Raw genomic sequence first — 21,090 nt, 5'->3', positions numbered from 1 at the left:
AATTTCTATTTAAACAGAAGACTGATATTATATTCTAACAGGTTAACAATATTCAAGCAAGAAGAAATTATTCCTTGGTGTTCTATGTATTAATTCATCATCCACCATATTTATGTTCTTACCACAGAAGGGTTCAATCCACTTTGTGCATGCACTGAGAACTTGTCTATGTTCAACAAATCATTTAGAACTTTTCAAGCATCATAGGTTAGCTGGCAACACTACTAATACAGATATTAAGAATAAAAATGTGAAGTGTTTTTTCCTAATAAGTGAAAATTTCATCATTCACTTCAGCAAAAGCAGGTTTAAAGAACTGGTATTAAAATCTGTTTAGGTAGCAATACATACAGGATTGAACCCTTTCAATGCCATAGAACCCAAACCCTTTGTAGAGGGATACACATATACAATTAGAGAAAATTAAGACCCCAGTCTGTTTGATTGTGTTAATCAATGAACCTAGTACATTCGCAGAGAAGCAGCCCAAAGGATCACCACATTGGTTAGGAGAATGTTAATTTAACAAAGAATGCAATGCAGCTTGCCGTGTTTTACTGCTGGGTTAAGCGCTGCGTACAGTAAGTTACTGGATAAGGAGCAAAGGATAATTTTCTAGTTCCTACCTATATCACTGGCTACCATCTTGGAAAACTTTCTGCTTTTGGTCTTCACTGCAAATAATATTTTGATACAAAATGTCAATCTATACGTACACTAAAAGATGAACTAATGAAAATAATATTCTCTTAAGAATAAAAATACTGTACCCTTTTCTATAAAATTATTCATTTTTTGATCATCATCAGAATTGATGGGAGAACCAGAACCTATATGAGTGAAGACAAGAATGAAATGGACACAGAAAATGGATATTTACACAAAAATAATGCATACAAAACATATACATGAAGAATTATGACAGACCACTGCATTAAGGAATAAGACGCTATGAACACAAATGGTATCGCATACTATGATAGCGCCATTCCCAGCTACAACCACCAAGAGAACCTCAGATAGTAACAGTGATTTATAGATTCCAAACCTTTGTGTTAGACAAAAAGTAAAGAATTTCTGTTGGCAGAGATCCTCTCCTCTGCTTTCCAATCTGATACCCCCAGAGTCTTCATTGCTGTATCTACTTGTACATAGATAGATATCTGACTCTTCCATATCTATGCTGCATCACCATAAACAGCAGTACATGGTTCTCTTTTGCACTGAAGTTAATCCTAATCTCACCATTTTCTAGTGAATAGTATCATGTAACGAGGAGGAAAGCCCAGAGAGTATTTACTTCTGACATTTGGAAACATAATGTGCTGTGATAAGAATGTACTTGTCCAGATTAACTAAACAGTTCAAGGGCCCAAGTCAGCTGAAAGAGACATAATGACAATTCATATTTTAATGTTAATTTTCACATACTTAATCTATTTTGGAGGAAAAACACGCGTTGTGCTTTGTGTTTCACCTATGACTGTGAAGTGTCACTTTTCCTCTGAAGAGCTCCCTGCTTTGTTGTACTAACATTTACATCTGCTTTAGAAACAGTCACAAGAAGGAGAATATGAAGGGCGGGGACATGAATACCTAACATCTTCAACCTCACAAACCAGCTAAGAGCGAAATGGGATTGCAAATGGGAGTAGATTAGGACCAGTTCTAGAAATTTGACCTAGTAAAATCTTGTCCTTTTCCAGTTTTGCATCTATCACAATGCTGCACCATGCGCAGAAACAGTATTCCTTTGATTACCAGTTGTCATAGTCAAACAATGGGGTGTGACTTTTCCCATATTGTTCTGCTTAAGATTTCTCAGGAAAACCTGACTGATCGGTACAGGGGAAAATCTGCTGGACTGGATATACCTTTGAATAGGCAGTTCCTATATTCTTTTACCACTAATATGGAAATAAGACATATTTATTTATTTCAACAAGAGATCTTAAAGTTATCCAAATCCTAATCAATCCCAAATGTGCAGGTTTTTCCAATACTCCATCTTAGTCTCCCTTTGAAAATAAATGACAGCAGTACATCAAAGGAAGGGTTCCCCCCTCCTTTTTTCCTGCTTTTCCATCCTAGGAGACTCTCATACATAGTGAAATCCATCTTCTACACGTCAACATGTAATCTAATTACATTAATTGGACAAAAATACTAGTATTAAAGGTATTATAGTAGCTTCCAATATTTACTTATCTCCACAGGACATTTTATTCTGCTGAGCAAAAAGAAGTCTCTTAAATGCAAGATATTGAGATAAAAATCTGATTGCATTTACCTGTAACTGATGTTTATCAAATGGTGGGTTGTTCAGTCACACATGAGAACGATGTGTGTGTATGCAGACCAACCACAGAAATAAAGAGCTAATTTTTCTTCTAGCACAAAGCACTTCCCTGCCTCCCCCAGGATTTTTCCCACCGCTGACAGGTGATAAGAAAGGGTGTATGTGCCTATCCTTCAATTTCTACAGACACTGCCAGAGAATATATAACTGTTGAAAAAAGAAGAGCTAACTGCATGACAGGAAGGGAGAGTTGTATGACCGCATAGCCCACCACCTGATGAACATAAATTACAGCTAAATGCAACTATGTTTTCATCTTTGTGGTGGCTGTGCAGTCCTACCGCCTAAATTGTGGTGGTTATGTTGCTCTTATTCAAACAGGAGATGTAGCACACCTTTTCCCACTTGTGCTTCCTTTCTAGGATGGATTTTGAGAGAACAAAAGTAGAAGAGGGCAATCATGTCATTGCTCAATAGGGATGGGCACGAACCTCATCACGAACCTCAATTCATCACAAAAATCACCTGGTTCATGCAATCTTGTCTGCAATGAACCTCCCACAATACTCCACGTGTTTTTTGGAGGTTCATGTCATTTATTGGAAGTTCGTGTCAGCAGACACACTGACACCAATCAAGAAGATGAACAAAGTCTAGCATATTCACTGTTATAGTAAAAAGAGCAGGGTCAACCATAATGGATAACTGGAGATACAAAATCCTAGAATAAAGGAAATAATCGGAAACATTTTCCATTCTCCCAAAAACAACTTTGGAAAAAAATCCAATGGGAAAACTGGACTCTCGGGAGAAACTAGGAAAATCAGATCAAAACAGTGATTTAAATTATTTATAAGATAGGGTTTTAAAATATTGCTTTAACTGCCCTTGAATCCTAACAACTATGTACAACAGAGTTAAACATGTACAACTCTCAAATCCTCTTATGTGCTTCAAATTCCTCCCTCTTCTGCAGCATGTGAAAGAAATTGATCCATGTTTACAAATATACAAACTAAATAATAAAGAAGACTAACATGAAAAGCCAGAAAAGCTTGTTTTGAATTGTGTAAACCTTTAGGGCTTTTTTAATGTCCAAAAATTAAACTTCATAATCAGAAACCATTGATCTTTCAAGGAACTGATTCTGGTTCAAGAAAACCTTCAGATAACATATTAAGACCTTTTTGTTGCTTGTCAATACCACAATAAATACGGCAGAGTGTTTCCTGAAGTGGGCTGTCCTGTTGAGATAAAATGGCAGTGCTCTCCTAACTAGGAATGGGCATGAACTGCATTTTTATGGTTCGGTTCATGGTTTGTGGCTGAACCATGAACCAAACCATGAACCTATACAGACTGGAAGGTTGGTTCGCAAACCGAATCAGTTCATATGGGTTAATGGCCCCTGCTTTCTGCTCCCTGCCATTTTCCATGGGGTATATAAATGGATAAAAATTGAAGAAGAACACTGTGGAGATTCCAATAAAGCAATTTGAATGGTATATCTGTGTCTTTGTATTCATTTACATGATCAGTGAATTCATATATTAATAGATTCTTTGGTTCCTTAATAATTTTGATAACAATAATTATACATTCTATACAACAAAAACTAACAATTCTTTAAAGACAGTATGTAATGGTACAGTGGAGCAGAAATATATTCCAGTGTGACATGCGACTTAAGGACAATATGTAATGGTACAGTGGCGCAGAATAATGTTCCAGTGTGACAACATATGTCCAGGACTTTAAGTGCATTTGAGGGATCTTCTTCAAGGTCACAATTCTATCTCATGCAGAATTCATGCCGGAACTACATACAATAAAAATAAACAATGTACAGAAACTGATACTACCATTCACAGTGCAAGAATCACAGGCTCAAAATAATATCCCTGCACTCATCAAATTTTTATATAACAGTTCCCAAATGGGTGTCTCACTCTTCTTGAGCAGCATATGGGTTCTCATGAAAGCAATTTTGTCTGTGCTAATTTAATACTAAAGTCAAAATTGCGAAGTCATGATAACTTGCAGAACAGTTTCCATAGAGTTATTACCCAAAAAAACACAATCAGTGATACATTCAAGCCCTTTGGTGTCATTGCTTGTAAATTAAATATGAACAATGGTTTTTTTTGCATAATAATGTCTTAGTGGCATCAGTAATGTTGAAAGGGTGTGAGTTCAGTTTAAAAAGCACACCAAATCTCAAGTCTTCAGGAGCATTTTTTTCCTATAAAAGTGGGACTTCCATAGTTTTGTTTTTTATCCTAGAGGTATGTTCAAGGATCCTAGTTTTAACACGTTTTATACTGGATTCTATATATAACAAATCACATGGGCATTTTATGAAATACATAACCTTCTATGTGTTACAGTTTGTAAATTGCAAACATTTCCAAGTAAAATCAATAGAGGGATGTTTGAACTCTTCAGTTTTCATGGCCAGTGAACATGCTAAACATCTTCCGCACTTAAAATGCCCCACTATAATTACAGAGTGCTCTGGGATCATCCTGTTAATATCTAATGATCATGTCCTATACGATCTTGGATTTCCTCCAACCAATTCTATGTGGCTCACTACACCCTGGTAATCCTGAAACCAATGCCTGTAAAGGATACGTTCAATGGAATTAGATAACATCGAATATTGAAACTGACATGTTAAAAGTCTCTGTTGAATGTAATTTCTATCTTTAAACAATGATTCCCTGACTATAGCATTTGCTCATTCCTTAGCCATCTTAACGACATGCTCTATATAACCCCTTTCCTTAAATTATCTTTCCAACCTACTACTATCTGCGATATAATGAGTTTTAATAGTAGAATTTCATTTTATTCTGAGGAATTGTCCAAAAGGAAGATTATTCCTAAAGTGTCTGGAATGGAATGATTTAAAGTGCAACAGCAAGTTCCGATCAGTGGGTTTAGAATACACCTTAACTTTATTAATTGCGTATATAGTGGTGTCCTTAAAATTAATAGATGTACTAATTTAGTATCAAATTTAACAGTCGGACGGAGGGAATTAACCCATTTGCTGAATTCATTAATCTTACTGATGTCAGAAAAAATAAAAATATTGCCAATATAACTACACTTTAGTTGCCCAAAGGGTCATTAATCATCAAGGGCATACTAGTCAATATATGTTCTCTATCAGCGGTACTGAAAGTAAATTGCCCCTGTGTACCAAGCATAGCCAATCATTGTATGGATTTTTTAAAATAAATATTTTTATAATAACAAATTAAGTCCTTTTTATAAGGAATTATTAATTTATAAATGTTATATTTCTAGAACCTAGTCATCCATATTGAAGGAAGTGTTAACTTTTACTAGCTTCAATCATGATTCATGAGAGACGGGTTCCAATATGAGTGCCTTCTGAATACCTGATTCCCTCTGTGCAACTTGAAGAAGTTCATCGAAGCATGCAACATACCTAGGAGAAGCATAGTCTGTGCAAGATTCAGACTGCAAAAAAACCACTCCATGTTACAGATATTTAATTCTTTTATTGAAATTTGGATAATGTTCTGGAATGAGTTTCTAGTTTATATATTTAGGCAACATTGTTGTAGGAGCTCAGTTATGTTGGAACTGTTTCTTTAACTTACATTGTAAAGGACATATTGCTTGAAACTGTCCCTTTAAACTGCATTATTTTCATGCGATTGGGAATTGTATGTTGCGATTAGCAGAAGTTATTGTTCTGTGATTGTAAGAATTTTTAAACTTGAGATTATAATAACTACACTGAAATTGCTTAGATCATTTATTGTTTATCTGATTATATAATTTATATAATTTATAAAAATTACATAATTGATTAAAAAAAAAGTTTGGATGCATTGGAGTTAAGTGCTTCTGATAGCTATACACTTGATGATTGTTGTCTTTATTAACTTGTTTACACCAGGAGTTCCTGCTAAGACATTGCAAAAAAGCATTGTTCATATTTAAATTAAATTATATGACACCGTCTTAAATTTATCACTGGAATGCTGGTTGTGTTTTTTTGGGTAATATTTTACAGAAACTGTTAAATTTTTGCCTTTGTGTTGGATGCTGTATCTTTAAAAGTAACATGTGATATTCATAGCTGCAAGTTATCATGACTTGGCAATTTTGACTTTAGTATTAAATTAGCACAGACAAAATTGCTTTCATAAGAACCCATATGCTGCTCAAGAAGAGTAAGACACCCATTTGGGAGCTGCTATATAAAAATGTGATGAGCATTGGATAAGTGCGGGGATATTATTTTGAGCCTGTGATTCTTGCACTGTGAATGGTAGTATCAGTTTCTGTATATTGTCTATTTTTATTGTATGTAGTTCCCGGCATGAATTCTGCATGAGATAGAACTGCAACCTTGAAGAAGATACTTGAAACGTGCTTAAAGTCCTGGATGCATGTTGTCACACTGGAACATTATTCTGCGCCACTGTACCCATTACATACTGTCCTTAAGTCGCATGTCGCACTGGAATATATTTCTGCTCCACTGTACCATTACATACTGTCTTTAAAGAGTTTTTAGTTTTTGTTGTATAGCATGTATTATTGTATCAAAGTTATTACGGAACCAAAGAATCTATTAATATATGAATTCACTGATCATGTAAATGAATACAAAGACACAGCTATACCATTCAAATTGTTTTATTGAAATCTCCAGTGTTCTTAATTTTTTTGCTTTCCACAGGGAGCAGAAAGGAGTTTAAATAGCTCCCAGCCATGTAAATCACTGTTTTCTGCTCTCTGCAGAAGCAGTGGTTTAAATGGCTCAGAGCTGAACCCAAGAAAACCTTTAAACAGCTGACCCACCTGGAGGTGAGCAGTTTGCTCTGCACAGCTTAGCTGTTTAAAGGGGCTTTCTTGGGTAGTGAGCCCCGGGGCTGGCTGCCAAAGACAGCCCGTTTAAACATTTGAGGCACCCAGAACTGTGCAGTTTGCTATGTGCCTCTCAGCTATTTAAAGGGGATTTCTTGGACAGTGAGCTCTGGGGCTGGCTGTCAAAGAAAGCCTCTTTAAACAGCTGAACAGCACAGAGCTGCTTTACCTTTAAAGGGACTGAACCAGAAACCTTAAAACAGCTGAGCAGCAGGGAGCCCCAGCTGCTCAGCTGTTTTGCAGCTTTCTGCTCTGGCCAGGAAGTGTCATGAACCCCATGAACTGCCTTAAAAGTTCATGGAAGTCAGTGATGGTAGACCCGTCACGGACTTTGATTCCCGGACCACAAAAAGGGCAGAATTTGTTGTGGTTCGGTTTGCGGACATCCCTACTCCTACCAAAGGTCTTTTTCATTAATTAACAAAGCACAACCTGCAGGCCCCATGAAGGTAGGGTATGAAAAGTTTTAACATTTGAAATGTATAATTTTTGCCACCTTGGGAACCCTGAGTTGTGGAAAGGTAGCATTAAAATATTATAAAAATATTTTTAAAATAGCAAGGCCTTTTAGACAGTGTTTTCACTATGGGTTAGATGAAAAAAGATTGGCCTTCCAGGTGTGATCTTGCAGTTGAAAAGGTTGCTAATGCACTCTCAGGGAAGAATAACTCATCTCTTTAGACTGGAGATGTAACAGGTATTCAGGGATCGAGGAGATAGAACAGGTGAGGGAGTCAAATCCCGAAGCACAGATGAATAGGTAAAGCCATTGCCATTTCCTGTTAAAGGAATGCCAGTAAAAGCCTTTTGTTCTTTTTCTTTTTTGCATTGCATAGTATCTTCGTTATGGCACCTAAGGGGGGATACTCAGAACTAAGGTATTTTTGCTGACCACCTTGCTGATGAGTGGAATGGGTAGAAAGATATAAAACAGCTGGTTCATGCAACAGACTGGAAAAGCATCACCCACAGAGTGACTTCCTGTTCCTGTGCTGCTGCAGTAATCGCTGACTTCTTGTTGGATGAGGGAAATAAGTTGATATCTGGCATGCCCATCTATGGAAAAGTGGAGATAAGAGACCTGCAGATAGGCATGAGTCTCTATCCCTCTGTTACTGAAGGAATCTGCAAGGATATTGTCTTTGTCAGTAAAACATATTACTCCATACATGATAACAGATGCATCTCTTCTTAGAAGGTGCAGGTGAGGCAGGATAGAATCATTAAGGCTGTGCCATTTTGCTTGCTGATAGACTATTTGGCAGTCACTTGTACTACTTTGCCCCGCAGGTTTGGGAGAAAAGCACAGAGTGATCTGTTAACTGCCAAGAGCTCCAAGTACTTCATGTGGAGCATCCTCTTGCAGCCATTGATGGCATAGTGGTCACAGCCTGCACCTCATCTCCACCTGGAGCCATCTGTTGTTAAAGACATCTTGGGGGGGGGGGGGGGCGTAAGAGGCTCTGTTGAAGACAACAAAGGAAATCTGCTATGTTAGACTCCTCCGAACAGGTGTTGAAAGGAGAAGTCCTGTAAAGTCTTACAGTGGGCTGAGGATGCAATTCCGTCAAGCTTGAAGTAACCTCATGTGATGTTTCGCATGTTGTACAACCATGATGGATGCAGTCATGAAGCCTAGGAGCCTCTAGATACCAAAAGGTAACTGGAAAGAGCATTGCATAAATATAGTTGCAAGCTGGACCAGTGCATGGGCTCTGTACAGTGTCAACTAGGCCTCTAGCTGCCATGGAGTGAGGGGGTGCCTTTGGAATTTTAAGTTTCTTTTCTCTGTGCCTTCAGTGTTTCCTTATCTTGGCCTTGGTGTCTAGCACCAGGTTTCTCTTGGGAAAATAGACACGTTAGCTTTGGCAGGCTTTAACCTATTCCGTGATTGGCTCCAGGCAGGGGTCATTTCGTAGAAAAAGAGCTAGGGGACTCATTAGCATAACTCATTAGCATATGCCACACCCCCTGACATCACCGGAAGTGTGTCCTCCCCACAGCCGGCGGCGGGCACCAGCAGGGAGCTCCAGGCCCCGCCCTCCCGCACCTCACCCGGGGGGATGGCGTCCCCCCGCGTCCCCCCCAAATGACCCCTGGGCCTCCAGGCCATCAGGGGACCCTCTTGAATTATGCATATCTGCTTGCTTCCCGCACTTATTGCCAGTTCTAACACAAGAGGTGTAAAGACCATCTGCATACGTCAATGTTTCAATAAACTTTACTTCTTTGCATGAAAGTTGTTGAGAACTGATTGCTGCAGGAGTCTGACATCCAGTGATGGGATTAACATCACAGCCAAACCAGCCCAGATGAATGACAGGGTACTGGTATGACTTCTTCCCCATTAATGCACAGACTCAGAGTAGCTAGCAGCTGCAGAGGCTACAAGCAGAAGCAAGACCAAGATGGTTCTTTAATCAAGAACATTAAAAAGGAGAATTGACAGTAATGTGTCAAAACATTCCAAGAAATACAATTTCATTAAACTTTCAGGTCACTACAATTCTTTGTCAATGTTATTTTATTGACGTTTTTGAAATGCAGCATTTTTACTATAAACATTAATTAATAATATAAAAAGCAGTACTCACTACAAAATCCCACATTAAATAAAATGCCCTCAGATTCTTAAAAGAAAAAAGCAGCAGAGAAAAATTTGACTTTATAAATTTATATTTGCAATTATACCTGCGAATTTAAAGAAATAAGAACATTATTTCCTTAAACATAATGTTTTGCACTGAAATTTCTATTCAACTGGCAGTTTATAAACACAGTAAACAATGATACAACTGCAAGAATGGATGGGTGGACTTTGTGTTTCAGATAAAATTTATAATAAATAATGAAGACATTCACAGCTATATACGCAGTCATACTGCCATTTCATGATAGAACTCTTCATCTTTGGTGATCAGCATTCCTGGAAGTAGAGACAACCAGAGTTCCCTCTAAGCTGAGTTAGTGTGGGCTAGCTCACAGTTTTTTAGCCTTTTCAGCTCACACATTTTTGTCTTAGCTCAGGAAGGATGGCTCCAGAACAAACAAATTTATGCAGTAGCCAAATCGCTTGCTCACAACTTTAATGCCAGTAGGACACAAAGTAGAATTTTTGCTCACAAGATTCCACAGCTTAGAGGGAGCATTGGATACGCTTAGGAGGAAATGGACACAACATTGCCACAAGCAGGACAGCCATCTCCATGATCTACAGAAAACCCACTCAGCTGAGGAATGGGGCCCTTGGCGGAGCCACAGGGCTGATAAAGAAGACAGCCACAGCCCTCCTGGGAGGAAGGTTCAATGCCACCTCCCCCAATTTCACTTTAAATTCCACTAATATTTTAAGAAATGGTGATATTTTAAACACATCCCCATTAGAACCAGAGTTATCAATACCTATTATAGAACTGATACACTCAGCTCTCTGTTCTCAGGAGTATAACCACATGTTAAAGACGATATTCCTGTACTTCCTTCAGCTGCACATTCAGAAATCCACTGTTACCTTTAGCTGCATTTTAAATACTCCTAAGCACAAGATGATCTTGGTTTTATTTTTAAGCCACCTCAAGCAGGACTCTTGGGAGGTGGCACTGTCTAAATAAATCAATCACAGTGAAAACACAGAAGAGAACCCTGTGTCAAAATGTTTCAAAGCACTATATAGTTTTAGAGTGTTTATGCAAACAGTTAATTACCTGAGGTGGGTGACTTGCAACGATCTTCTTGTACTGCAGTGCCTTCATTAATGTCGCAAAGACCAATTGTAAAATATGGAATCACTTTAGCTCTCTCTTTTTTTTTTTTTAAAGCTCAATGGCTGTTAATAATGTGTATCATTAGACACTAAAATATATCTTTCACTGGGTTTTTTTTGGATGAGAGCAGATTTAATAAACAATGAAAATTTTGCTTTGGTTTTAAACATAGTAGGATGATTAAAATTCCAAAATTAGGAAAATGCAGGAATTGTAAAGGTTTAGAGACAGTGAAAAGGGAGATCATACAGTTATGTATGATTTAAGTTTCCACTATAGGTTTTGGAGTGATGGTAAATGTACACATGTGATTTTTAAAATTATACTTCTGTGACCCAGATCATTTAAAATGAAACATATTACAAAGTTAGGTGCAAATATGAGTATCAGTATTTATGAGATAACTAAATATTATAACTTAAAGAACGAATGATCTATTACAAAAATGATTGGACTGCAAACCCCATCCCCGACATATTTTTTTTTAAAAAAGCCAAAACTATAGGGTTGGATCTATTGGTCATTTTCCAACAACAGATGGGGCAGTGGTTTTTGTTGACTCCGCACTCCCACTGTAGACCCAAATTTTCCCTTCATGCTGTTGTTGAGGGTCTTGTTCCCCATGGAGCAGCATTTTAGGGAGCTTAGTGGGCTGCAACGAAAGGAGTGGAGGCAGGAAATTTCTGTTCTGCTGACAGATATACCATCTGTTTGAGGAATATGAAATCTGAATCCAACTTGTAATAGTAAGAATGAAAACATGTATTTATGGTTGAAGGCTACATTTCTGCCCATCAGGGCACTCACAATGTCTTTAAAGAAACAGACCACACATATTGGTAGCTGACAGCTACTACCAGCAACATAAAATATAAATCATTAGTACTGTAGCAGTGTTTTATCAGTCATAAAAGGAACCACAGTTTCTGGCTTAAGGGCAGATCCAGAATTTAAAAAATGTTGGATTTCCAGCGATACAAAGTACAGGCCAAGCTTGTCTTCTATCTTGAGCACTATCATGATGGCACCAACCAGACCTTCTTTCTTTCTATTGCCACAATGGCCCACATCTAATAGCACAAAACAGTGCATTTGAGAAAAGAAGACAAACTGCCAGTTACAGTTGGGTTTGTTTGTTTTCTTTGAGGGTTGAAGTTGGTATGCTTGAGGAAGTAACCCATGGTTTACACTAGGGGTGTGAGGTGAGAAAAAAAAATCATTATGACTTGAGATCTCAGGCTTCAGGGAAGAGGGGAGATTTTTACCATGACTGCTCATTTTTGGGTAGGATATTACTGGTTCGGGATTCAAATCTATGTAGTTCCAGAGTTCATGACCATTATTTTCAATGGGAAATGTATATGAGGGTCTGGGGCAGCTGTTTATAAAGATAATGGCATCAGATTTACACAGAATATACCCCTTCCTTTAATCTTCAGACCCCTGCTCATTTTTCAAGTGAACGGGACCAAGGGGGACAATATTACGGACCCCCAAAGTAGATGCCTCTCAGTACAGACTCAGTTCTCTCCAGTGATTCCTACAACAGCAGTCAAGCAGCAGCCCAGCAGGAGAACTCCAGCTGTCCATGGCATTAATAAACCAAAAACCCTGTCCCTATTTTCCTGCTCTTACAGTGACTAGCAGTAAAAATTTCTTACCTTTCCACGAAAAACTCTGCATTTGTTGTTGTGGCCTGTTTCTTTCCTTTCACAAAGTAAAAGTTCCTTCCTTTGCATACCCTCCTTCCCATCCCTTTCTGTCAGTCTGACATTATGGGAATGTACTAAAACAAATGTCAGGAATACCTACTGGGAGCAATGGGAAAGGTCTGAAGGCCCACTGAATATAATGGGAGCAAGGAATGCCAGCCAACTTGCATAGGCTCCATTGAAATATGTTACAGCGCACAAAAATTGCAATAAAAATGCAGAACAGATTATGAGAGACTTGTTCTGGCCCTGGAATGACACCCTCAGGGACTAGAACCAGTGCTCTGGGGGCTGTCATTCCAGTCCCAGAGCAGTTTATATGGTCCCAGGGACTGTCACTCCAGTCTCTGAGCATAGATTCCAGTCCCAGGGGCTATCATTCTACTCTGGGGGCTGTCATTCCAGTCCCAGAGCATTTTATCTGGGCTCAGGGACCACCATTTCAATCTGGAGGCTGTTGTTAATTTTCATTGCAACTTTTGTGTGCTGTAATGTATTTCAATGGAGCCTATGCAAGTCAATTGACATTCCTGGCTCCCATTATATTCAATGAGCCTTCAGGCATTTCCCATTGTTCCCAATGGGTATTTCTGTGATTCCTGCCATTATGCCCCATGAGGGTCTTTTCAGGGAGTCTGGAGTGGCTGTTTTTCAACCAAATGACACCAAAACTGCAGAGGAGTGAGTGCTGCCTGTCTCCTAAGGAATCAAGCTGCAAGTGAACTGAATCCAGGGGACAAATTTTATGGGCCCCTGAAAAAGCTGCCCCAGCTCTCTATTTACCTAACCAAAGAGGAACAAAAAGGCTCTTATCCCACAAAGGAGGGAGGGACAGAGAACTATGCTCTCTATGGCTTGTCTCCAAAGGTTATTGGCTGGAAGTGCTCTGTGCTTCTCCCTTGCAAGGGAGAAATGCCACTGCTCAAGAAATCAGTAGAATCAAGGAAAAAACACAAGAACATGCTGTAGTAGGCTAACAGCACCTGATTGTGAAAACAACATGGATTTCGTTTCACTAAGAATCCCAGATACCTAATACTATTCCAGAAAATCACATTAATAACCTGAAACAGCCATTTCTATGCATATCTTTGGCTCAGGTATTTCATTATGCACACCCCTAGTTTGTTGGAAAAGGGCAATGTCGGGTGTACAAAGAAGAGAAGAAGACTGAAGACAATTAGACAACAGGAGAGAGAAGATGATGGTCTCACTATGCTGAGTGTCATTCCTTGTCTGTCTCCAGATTGCTACTCTTGTGGCAATTTCCTCCTCTCAGAAGTTCTGCATTCAGTCTCCCCCCCACCCCCAGATAGAGATGTAGTTAGGAACCTAGCTATCTCTCCTCTTCCCTATCAAGCATGATAGTTCCTAAAGAAACCTTTATCTACTCTTTAATCACTGCTGTGTTAATTACTTTGCCAACATAGCTTATACTGACTGGCCTGTCTCCTACCACTTTACTCAGCAAAACTAGAAATCCTCTGAAAGCCTTATTAACCTTTTTCCATCTTGGGGAAGAACTTCTTAAAGTTGGTGGAAGGCTCCTGAGGACTGAGGAAGACTTCAAACTTTGTTGAGTAGACTGGTAGGATACAGGCCATTATTTTGTCCGGCATTTGTGTCTAGTCAAACAGATTTTGCAGAGCTTTGATGCACCACAAAAATCTGCAAAGCCTGTCAAAGAAGCTAATAGTGGGGAGGTCCCACCATGGGCAACAATGTCTCATGTCTCTATTGCCATCTCCAACTTTCGTTAAAAAAAGTCTGTCTCCAACCTGAAAGCAGGAGGAGGAGCAGGCAAAGCAGCAACAGGAAGGGCAGCATGGAAACTCAAAGATCAGCCAGCAAATCCTGGAGCAGTGCAAAAACTGCAAAACAAGAGCAAGCAAACCAAGAGCTTTGGGCAGAAGATGTTGGCTTAGTGAGTTGCGACAGTGACTGACATGACACTGTATGTGGAAAAAGGGGCTCTACAATTGCCTGCTTCAATTCTAATGCTGTGTTCTTTCCTTTGGGGCACACAGAGCTGAGCACTGTTCATTTGCAGTAACTGTAAGCACTGCTCAATACTCCATACAATTTTTGCTCATCATCTGATCTTCTTCCAAAGAAGTTTGGCACTCTTATCTTATTTCCTTTGGCAACCCCTAGATTTCAGAGGGATAGCCATATTAGTATACTTCGGAAAATACAAAAAGGAGTCTTGTGGCATTTCAAAGTCTGTTAGATTTCCCTGTGGCATATGATTTATTTCATCAGTCTTTAAGGAGCCACGGAGACTGCTGTTTATTCTTCCTCCCCTCCTGAAGTGAGTGACTGAGGCAGTTTGCCTTTAGAGAGCTGTCTACCTCCTCTCAGCAGCTATGTGGTACTGTACACAGTTTCTGAAGGGAGAAGGGAACAGCCAGTTTTTAAGCCTTGTAGCCTTCCCCTGAACTAAGCTTTGGAAAGAAGGAGCATCAAGAAAGTGGGGGGGGGGGGAGACACTGCACTGGGACACCTTCTCCCCCACTGTCCTCTCACCCTGCCTGCCTGGCACATGCAGTAGTGGCTCTTTCTCATGTCCAGCTTAGGTGGCAGGAGCAGCTGAAGGGGATGCTCCATTATGCTGTCTCTGCATGCACAAAGTTCCTCTCTTTTGGTGGGGATTTAAGCCCCCCCCTTTTACACAGGGGCAAGGTTCAACATTTTATATAGGATATACTATATGACAAATGTCACGTAAGCACAGAATTTAATACTGCATAAAAATTAGTTTCCAAAAAGGCTAAGTTTTTTTGTTTTTTAAAGGCAGTTTCAGCCGAAATAGCTACAAAGATTGGCTTGAGAAAGGTACAGAAATGCCTGATAAAAACTGAGAATGCACACGAAGAGCAAAATTTCCAGTGCACTGCATAGCTCATGAGAAGAAACAAAAGCAGCAAAATAAACCATGCTAAAAAGCAGCTAGGTTTGTTGTCCACTCTTAGAGAAAACTAATGAAAAACATGGGCAAAAGATTTAACTGCTCTTTAGGTATCATTAGCAGGAGACACTTCATTAGACTGGAAAGTATTTTGTGCTAGCAGTGTATATGCTGCAGGCTACTTCGTCAGTTTTGCACAGTTTTAAGGACACATTAATGTCCTTGTTTGGTTCAGAAATAATCCAGACCAACTGATTTATTTGCTGGATATCAAGAAATAATCTAACAGGATAAGAGGTGTAACTTCTGCTAGGTCTACCACACTGATGTACATTGGGAAGCAAAAGCATTTGTTACATTAACATTTGGATGTCAGAAGCGGTAACCACAAAAGTAATAAATCTGGCACTTCTGACATCAGATTACTAGAGCTAGGTCATGTGCTTAGTATCAAACCACTGTTGGTACCCAACAACTCAACTGTTCTTGTTATGGCAGAGGTAAACACACTAATCCAACCAGTGCTGGAAGACTAACAGTGCAATCCTAGGACCAATTTCCTGGCAGAAAGGCCCAATGAATAAATTTCATTGGGGGGGGGAGGAGGAGGAGAAGAAGAAGATTGGATTTATACCCCGCCCTTCACTTGGAGTCTCAGAGTGGCTTACAAACTCCTTTCCCTTCCCCTCTCCACAACAGACACCCTGTGAGGTGGGTGGGGCTGAGAGAACTCTGACACAAACTGCTCTTTCAGGAACAGCTGTGCCAGAGCTTGTGACTGACCCAAGGTCACATCAGCAGGTACAAGTGGAGGAGTGGGGACTCAAACACGGTTCTCCCAGATTAGAGCCTGCACACTTAACCACTACACCAAACTGGCGCTATTAGACAGCAACCCTAAGTGAGTTTACTTAGACGCCTACTCAGGTTCATTCAATGGGGATTTCTTCCAGAAAAAGTGTTCTTAGGATTGCACTTTAAATTGCAGCTATGATCCAGCTGTTAAGCAGCTATAAGAAACTTCTGCAGAAGAATCCAACATACCAGATGGGGGGGTTAAAGCAAGACACCTCTGCTATCTAAAAGATATATCAAAGGTTTCTTCAGTTATGGCCCTGCACTTGTCATAGCCTAAGGGCTGCACTAAGTGCGAGGGAAAATCTATTAAAATGTTTGAACTAATCAGACTGTGAGTGTTAAGTCATGTGGTTCTATAATATTACATGCCATTATGTTTCCAAACCTCTTTGGAAAGCCTGGATACAAATTTGTGATGGATCAAAAAAACCCAAACCGGATGATAACCAGCAACCAAAAATTTACTCACTCTTCTACAAGTGTACACAGTCCATAAATGGGATTAAGAAAGCAGGTAGCAAAGAGGCTTGTATTTTGTTAATTATCAATGTTACTTTCCACTTTTATTTGTAAAATAGATGAAAGTTTCTACTGTATTCAGTGTCTTATACTAATGGCATTTTATATAAAAGTACTTAACTAGACAAAAAACATAATCATTCTCTACCACTATCAGTGACAAACTTACAATAAAAGGCTAATGTAAAACAAATTTCAGAATGAATGAATAAACTAAAATTGATGTAGAAACATTAGCTGTTATGAGATGACTTACTTATATAAGAGGTGCGAAGTTTTTTCACAGACTCTGAATATAAGTTAGAAAAGCCACACATACAAGAAGCCACAGCCAGCATGCCTCAATGAAGCAATGAGAAAGGAAAGACAAAGACACCAAGTTTGGACACAAAAACCTGCTGCACAATTTGAACACCATGGCTGCATTCACTTATCACCAAGAAATTTCATACTTTATTCATGATGAGAACTAATCAAACTCCCTCTTATACCTGGCACAGAAACGGAATACTTTCTGATTTGGAAAAGTCTACAAGTTATTACAACATCCAAAATTGGCACTGGAAAAGACTCACCCAGTGACACAGGAATGAACCAGAACTGTCAGCATCTTCTGCTAATAGACTGCAGGATCCCACCCATTAACCTGACATTTTTAGGGGAACTATTTATAATACTGAAGAACAGAACATGTAAAAGCCAAAGCTTCCATATCTTATATAGTCATAAATTCGGTTTTACAGCCACAAAATAGATAATACTGGGAATATCACAACTGGTCTTGAAGTGTGCCAGGCATCTGTTTTGCAACAGTATATTTTGCAATATATTATCCAGCCATCCTTTTCACTCACACTCACCTAGCTTTCCTCTTTATTATAGCCCCATTCCATACGGCTTTTATCCAAATAAGTCTCATGACACCCAAAATAGCCTTTGTATTACTTAAAGGGATCTTTCCTTGCTTTTTCACCAGTAGAGAAGCTGACTAGATGTGTACAACTCCACCTCCCAAGTTACCTCTGATATTCTACCATGAACCTTCAACAAGACATGTTTGATCTTGACTTCCGGTGGATGGCGGCACGCTGAGCAGTCGCATCTCCCTGACCTCCCGGGGATGCGAGCTGCGCACGAGCGGGAAGGAGGGGGTACGCAGGCTCGTTGCCCCCCAAGAGGCCCGGCGAAGGGCTTCTAGCCATGGGGCTTTTGAGAGCTTGCATCTTCGCCAGCGCGATTCTGGGGAATTGAGGCGCCTCTTTGCCCCGATGGTCCCTCCTGCGAGTGTCCGTATGGAACCTAGTGACGCTGACAATTACAAGCGCTGGGGATCGAGCAGTCGAATTAGAGACTAAGTGAGGTCGGAAGACCAATATGAACATGAGTCAGAATAAAGCGTCTTTGATAATTTAAAAAGAAAGCTCCCCATCCCACGAACCAAGAAGTGAAACGAGCGGGGGTAGGCGCCCCTCCCATGCGCATGAACTTTTAAGCCAAAAAATGGGGGGAGCGGAAGTGAAAGCGTTGAAATCTGTTGAGAAAAACTTACCAAGGTGTGTATAAGCATTTGAGCGCACATTCAGAGACTTTAGAAACTGCGGCAAAAGTAAACAATCGATAAAAGATGGCGGGGAAGAGGACGGAGAAGGAGAAACTTTTAAAAGCGAAAGGGGTGAGCCCAAAACCGGAAGGAACCACCGAGCTGGCTAAAATGTTGGCAGAATCTCTGCGCTCCCTGCTGGACCAGATGACTAACGTCAAGGAACAGTTATCTACATTGACCAAATGTATCACCACCCAGCAAGCACAAGTGAATGAGACCCTTAAAATTACAGAGCAAACTGCTGAGAAGGTGAAAGAAGTTGACGCCACTACTCAAAAAGTGAAAAAAGGTACAAAAACTGGAAAAGAAGCAAGTCTCCACAGAAGAACAACTTTTACAGCTGCAAATGGAGAAGGCAAACTTGGTTAAATAGTAATGAGATTCTCAAAGAGACATGTGAGGGATACTATTTTGAGAGCGGCGACAGGGACAACCTTGAAAATCGGGGACAGCACCATCAGGATCCTTAAAGACATCCCATTTGAAATAAGACAAAGGAGAAGGAAATACAAAGATTTAATCCTTTTTCTTCAAACAAACGCAATCAGCTATCGGTGGCTGTATCCAGAGGGTGTAACCTTCAAACTTCAAGATGAAAAGGAAAAGACTGACTCTGTTTCCAAAGTACGGGACTTTTTGAAAATCCAGATGGGTGAGCAAGAGAAAGGCGATAAAGAGGACAGTAAGTCCAGTGGCGAGCTGGAGTCGGGGTCTTCTGGAGAGGACTCTCTGTCAGAGAAGGGAGTAGCGGCTCCTAAAAGTCCTTATAAACTGTGAAGAAGACAGGATAAGAAGAAATGAAAGCTGAAGGACTCTGTATTGTGCCTTTGAAAAGGGTTGATTGTAATGAGATGCTTTGGGGGTTTTCTTTTCAACAGTTAATTTAAGATTCAAAAGTTGTATTAGCAGACCTGACTAAGTTCAAAAAATTGTTAGCGAGTTTAGAACTGACTTTGTACTTAAGTGATTTTGAGGATCTCCTCTCTCGGGATTTTAGATAGTATTGGGTTTTCTTTTCTTTATCCCTAATTGTAGTTCCCTTCCCTCATTTTCGTTGTAGATTTGTAGTCTTTAGAAAAATGTAATAAAAAAATCCCCTTCGGGAGGCCAAAAAAGAAGAAGACATGTTTGATTTTGCTTTAGGTTGGCCAAGGAAAGCACTGATGGTGTAACTGATCTCATTTTTGTCTCTGATCATCCCAGCACAAAGACATTTTACACATTGTGCATCAGCCTGGTTGCACAGGTGTTTCTCCAATGATTGTCATTGTGTGTATGATATCTCCAAAGAGCTGGCATCACAGCAAGCTGTGACCCTGGTGCACATCTCCCTATTTGCATTTATTTACTATAACAAACACCTGTGGCACACTTGCATAACAAGAGCTGTTGCATAAAACTGCCTGTTTATAAGCACTTCCTCCATTCAAAATGTTGAGCTTTAGGTTTTTTTTTTTTTTTAGAGACGCCAATGTTGGATCAGGCCAAAGGCCCATCCAGTCCAACACTCTGTGTCACACAGTGGCAGTTCCCACTCACCCTTCCTTTCCCCAAATACTGCTTAATTTGTATACGTGCAACTTGCTTGGCAGTACATGCCCCAATACACTAAACGCATTATGCTGAAAAGTGTGTCCAAAAAAGGTAAGAGAAAGCAAAGTAGTTAGTTTAAGAAATGATGTCTCAATAGAGAAAGGTTACATGGGTGAAGTACCATAAATTTAGCATCCAGGAAAGTAAAAAGAAAATCTCAAATGATGTAATAGCATGACATTTCAATTCAGACCAATCACGGAGAGCCAACGATGCAGTACAAGTTTTTAATGGGAAAACCAAACGTAGAATGCTAAGCAGGAACAAAGGGTGATGGACCACAGAAGATAGTGAAGGGCTGCACCAGAATAGCAGTCGGCATGCATGCTTATAAACAAGAAAGCTAACCTACCATAATCAGACAAGAGAGGCCGTCTACAAAAAGAAAATCAAGAAACTACAGAATGACAATGCTGAACATATACTGCCTTTGTTTTCAAAGAGAAGGCGAGGTGTTTATAATCCTCACAAATTTGCCACTTATCTGATTGTAAAGCAGTACAAATTCTACTGGTGAACTGTACAGTGCTGGAATCTTACCTCCTGATGGTTGTCTGCTTTTACGTGGAGATCGAGGTTCCCTCCTATACGGATCATTAGAACCATACAATTCAATGGTGCCAAGGTTTAACAGCGTGGTCTTTTGTAGGTAATCAACCATTGCAATACCATTACAGTTGCCAAAAACTACTCTGAAAGAACATTTGTTGGGAAGAATATAATTCCAGTGAAGGTTGCTAGCCCAAATATATTCTTATAGTAATAACTGACCTCCACAGAACTTTTAAAAATAGTTATCTAATAAGTCTATAACATACCCATATAAGAATACAAACTGAACTCACACACACATTCTGAAATGTAGGTTTACATTAAAAAAACAACACAATTTGCTTTAATAATGGCTGCTGAGAACATAC

At 39.6% G+C, this 21,090-nt stretch overlaps 1 protein-coding gene across 2 annotated transcripts in view; it reads right to left on the bottom strand.

The window, feature by feature from the left end:
* STXBP5 (syntaxin binding protein 5) overlaps positions 1-21,090 on the bottom strand; it is a 207,527-nt gene that overhangs the window by 30,564 nt on the left and 155,873 nt on the right. The window contains exons 18-21 of one of the 2 annotated variants that reach the window (XM_015426314.1): positions 20,711-20,862; positions 10,918-10,983; positions 771-830; positions 627-674 (exon numbers count right to left, since the gene is read on the bottom strand). In XM_015426314.1, the coding sequence (XP_015281800.1) occupies positions 627-674; positions 771-830; positions 10,918-10,983; positions 20,711-20,862 (326 nt within the window). The remainder of the gene's footprint in view (positions 1-626; positions 675-770; positions 831-10,917; positions 10,984-20,710; positions 20,863-21,090) is intronic. The other variant, XM_015426315.1, reaches the window with a different exon arrangement.

The sequence above is a fragment of the Gekko japonicus genome, unplaced genomic scaffold, assembly GCF_001447785.1.
Source record: "Gekko japonicus isolate JY-2015 unplaced genomic scaffold, Gekko_japonicus_V1.1 scaffold587, whole genome shotgun sequence".
NCBI lineage: Eukaryota > Metazoa > Chordata > Lepidosauria > Squamata > Gekkonidae > Gekko > Gekko japonicus.
This window is presented reverse-complemented; position numbering and strand designations above follow the sequence as displayed.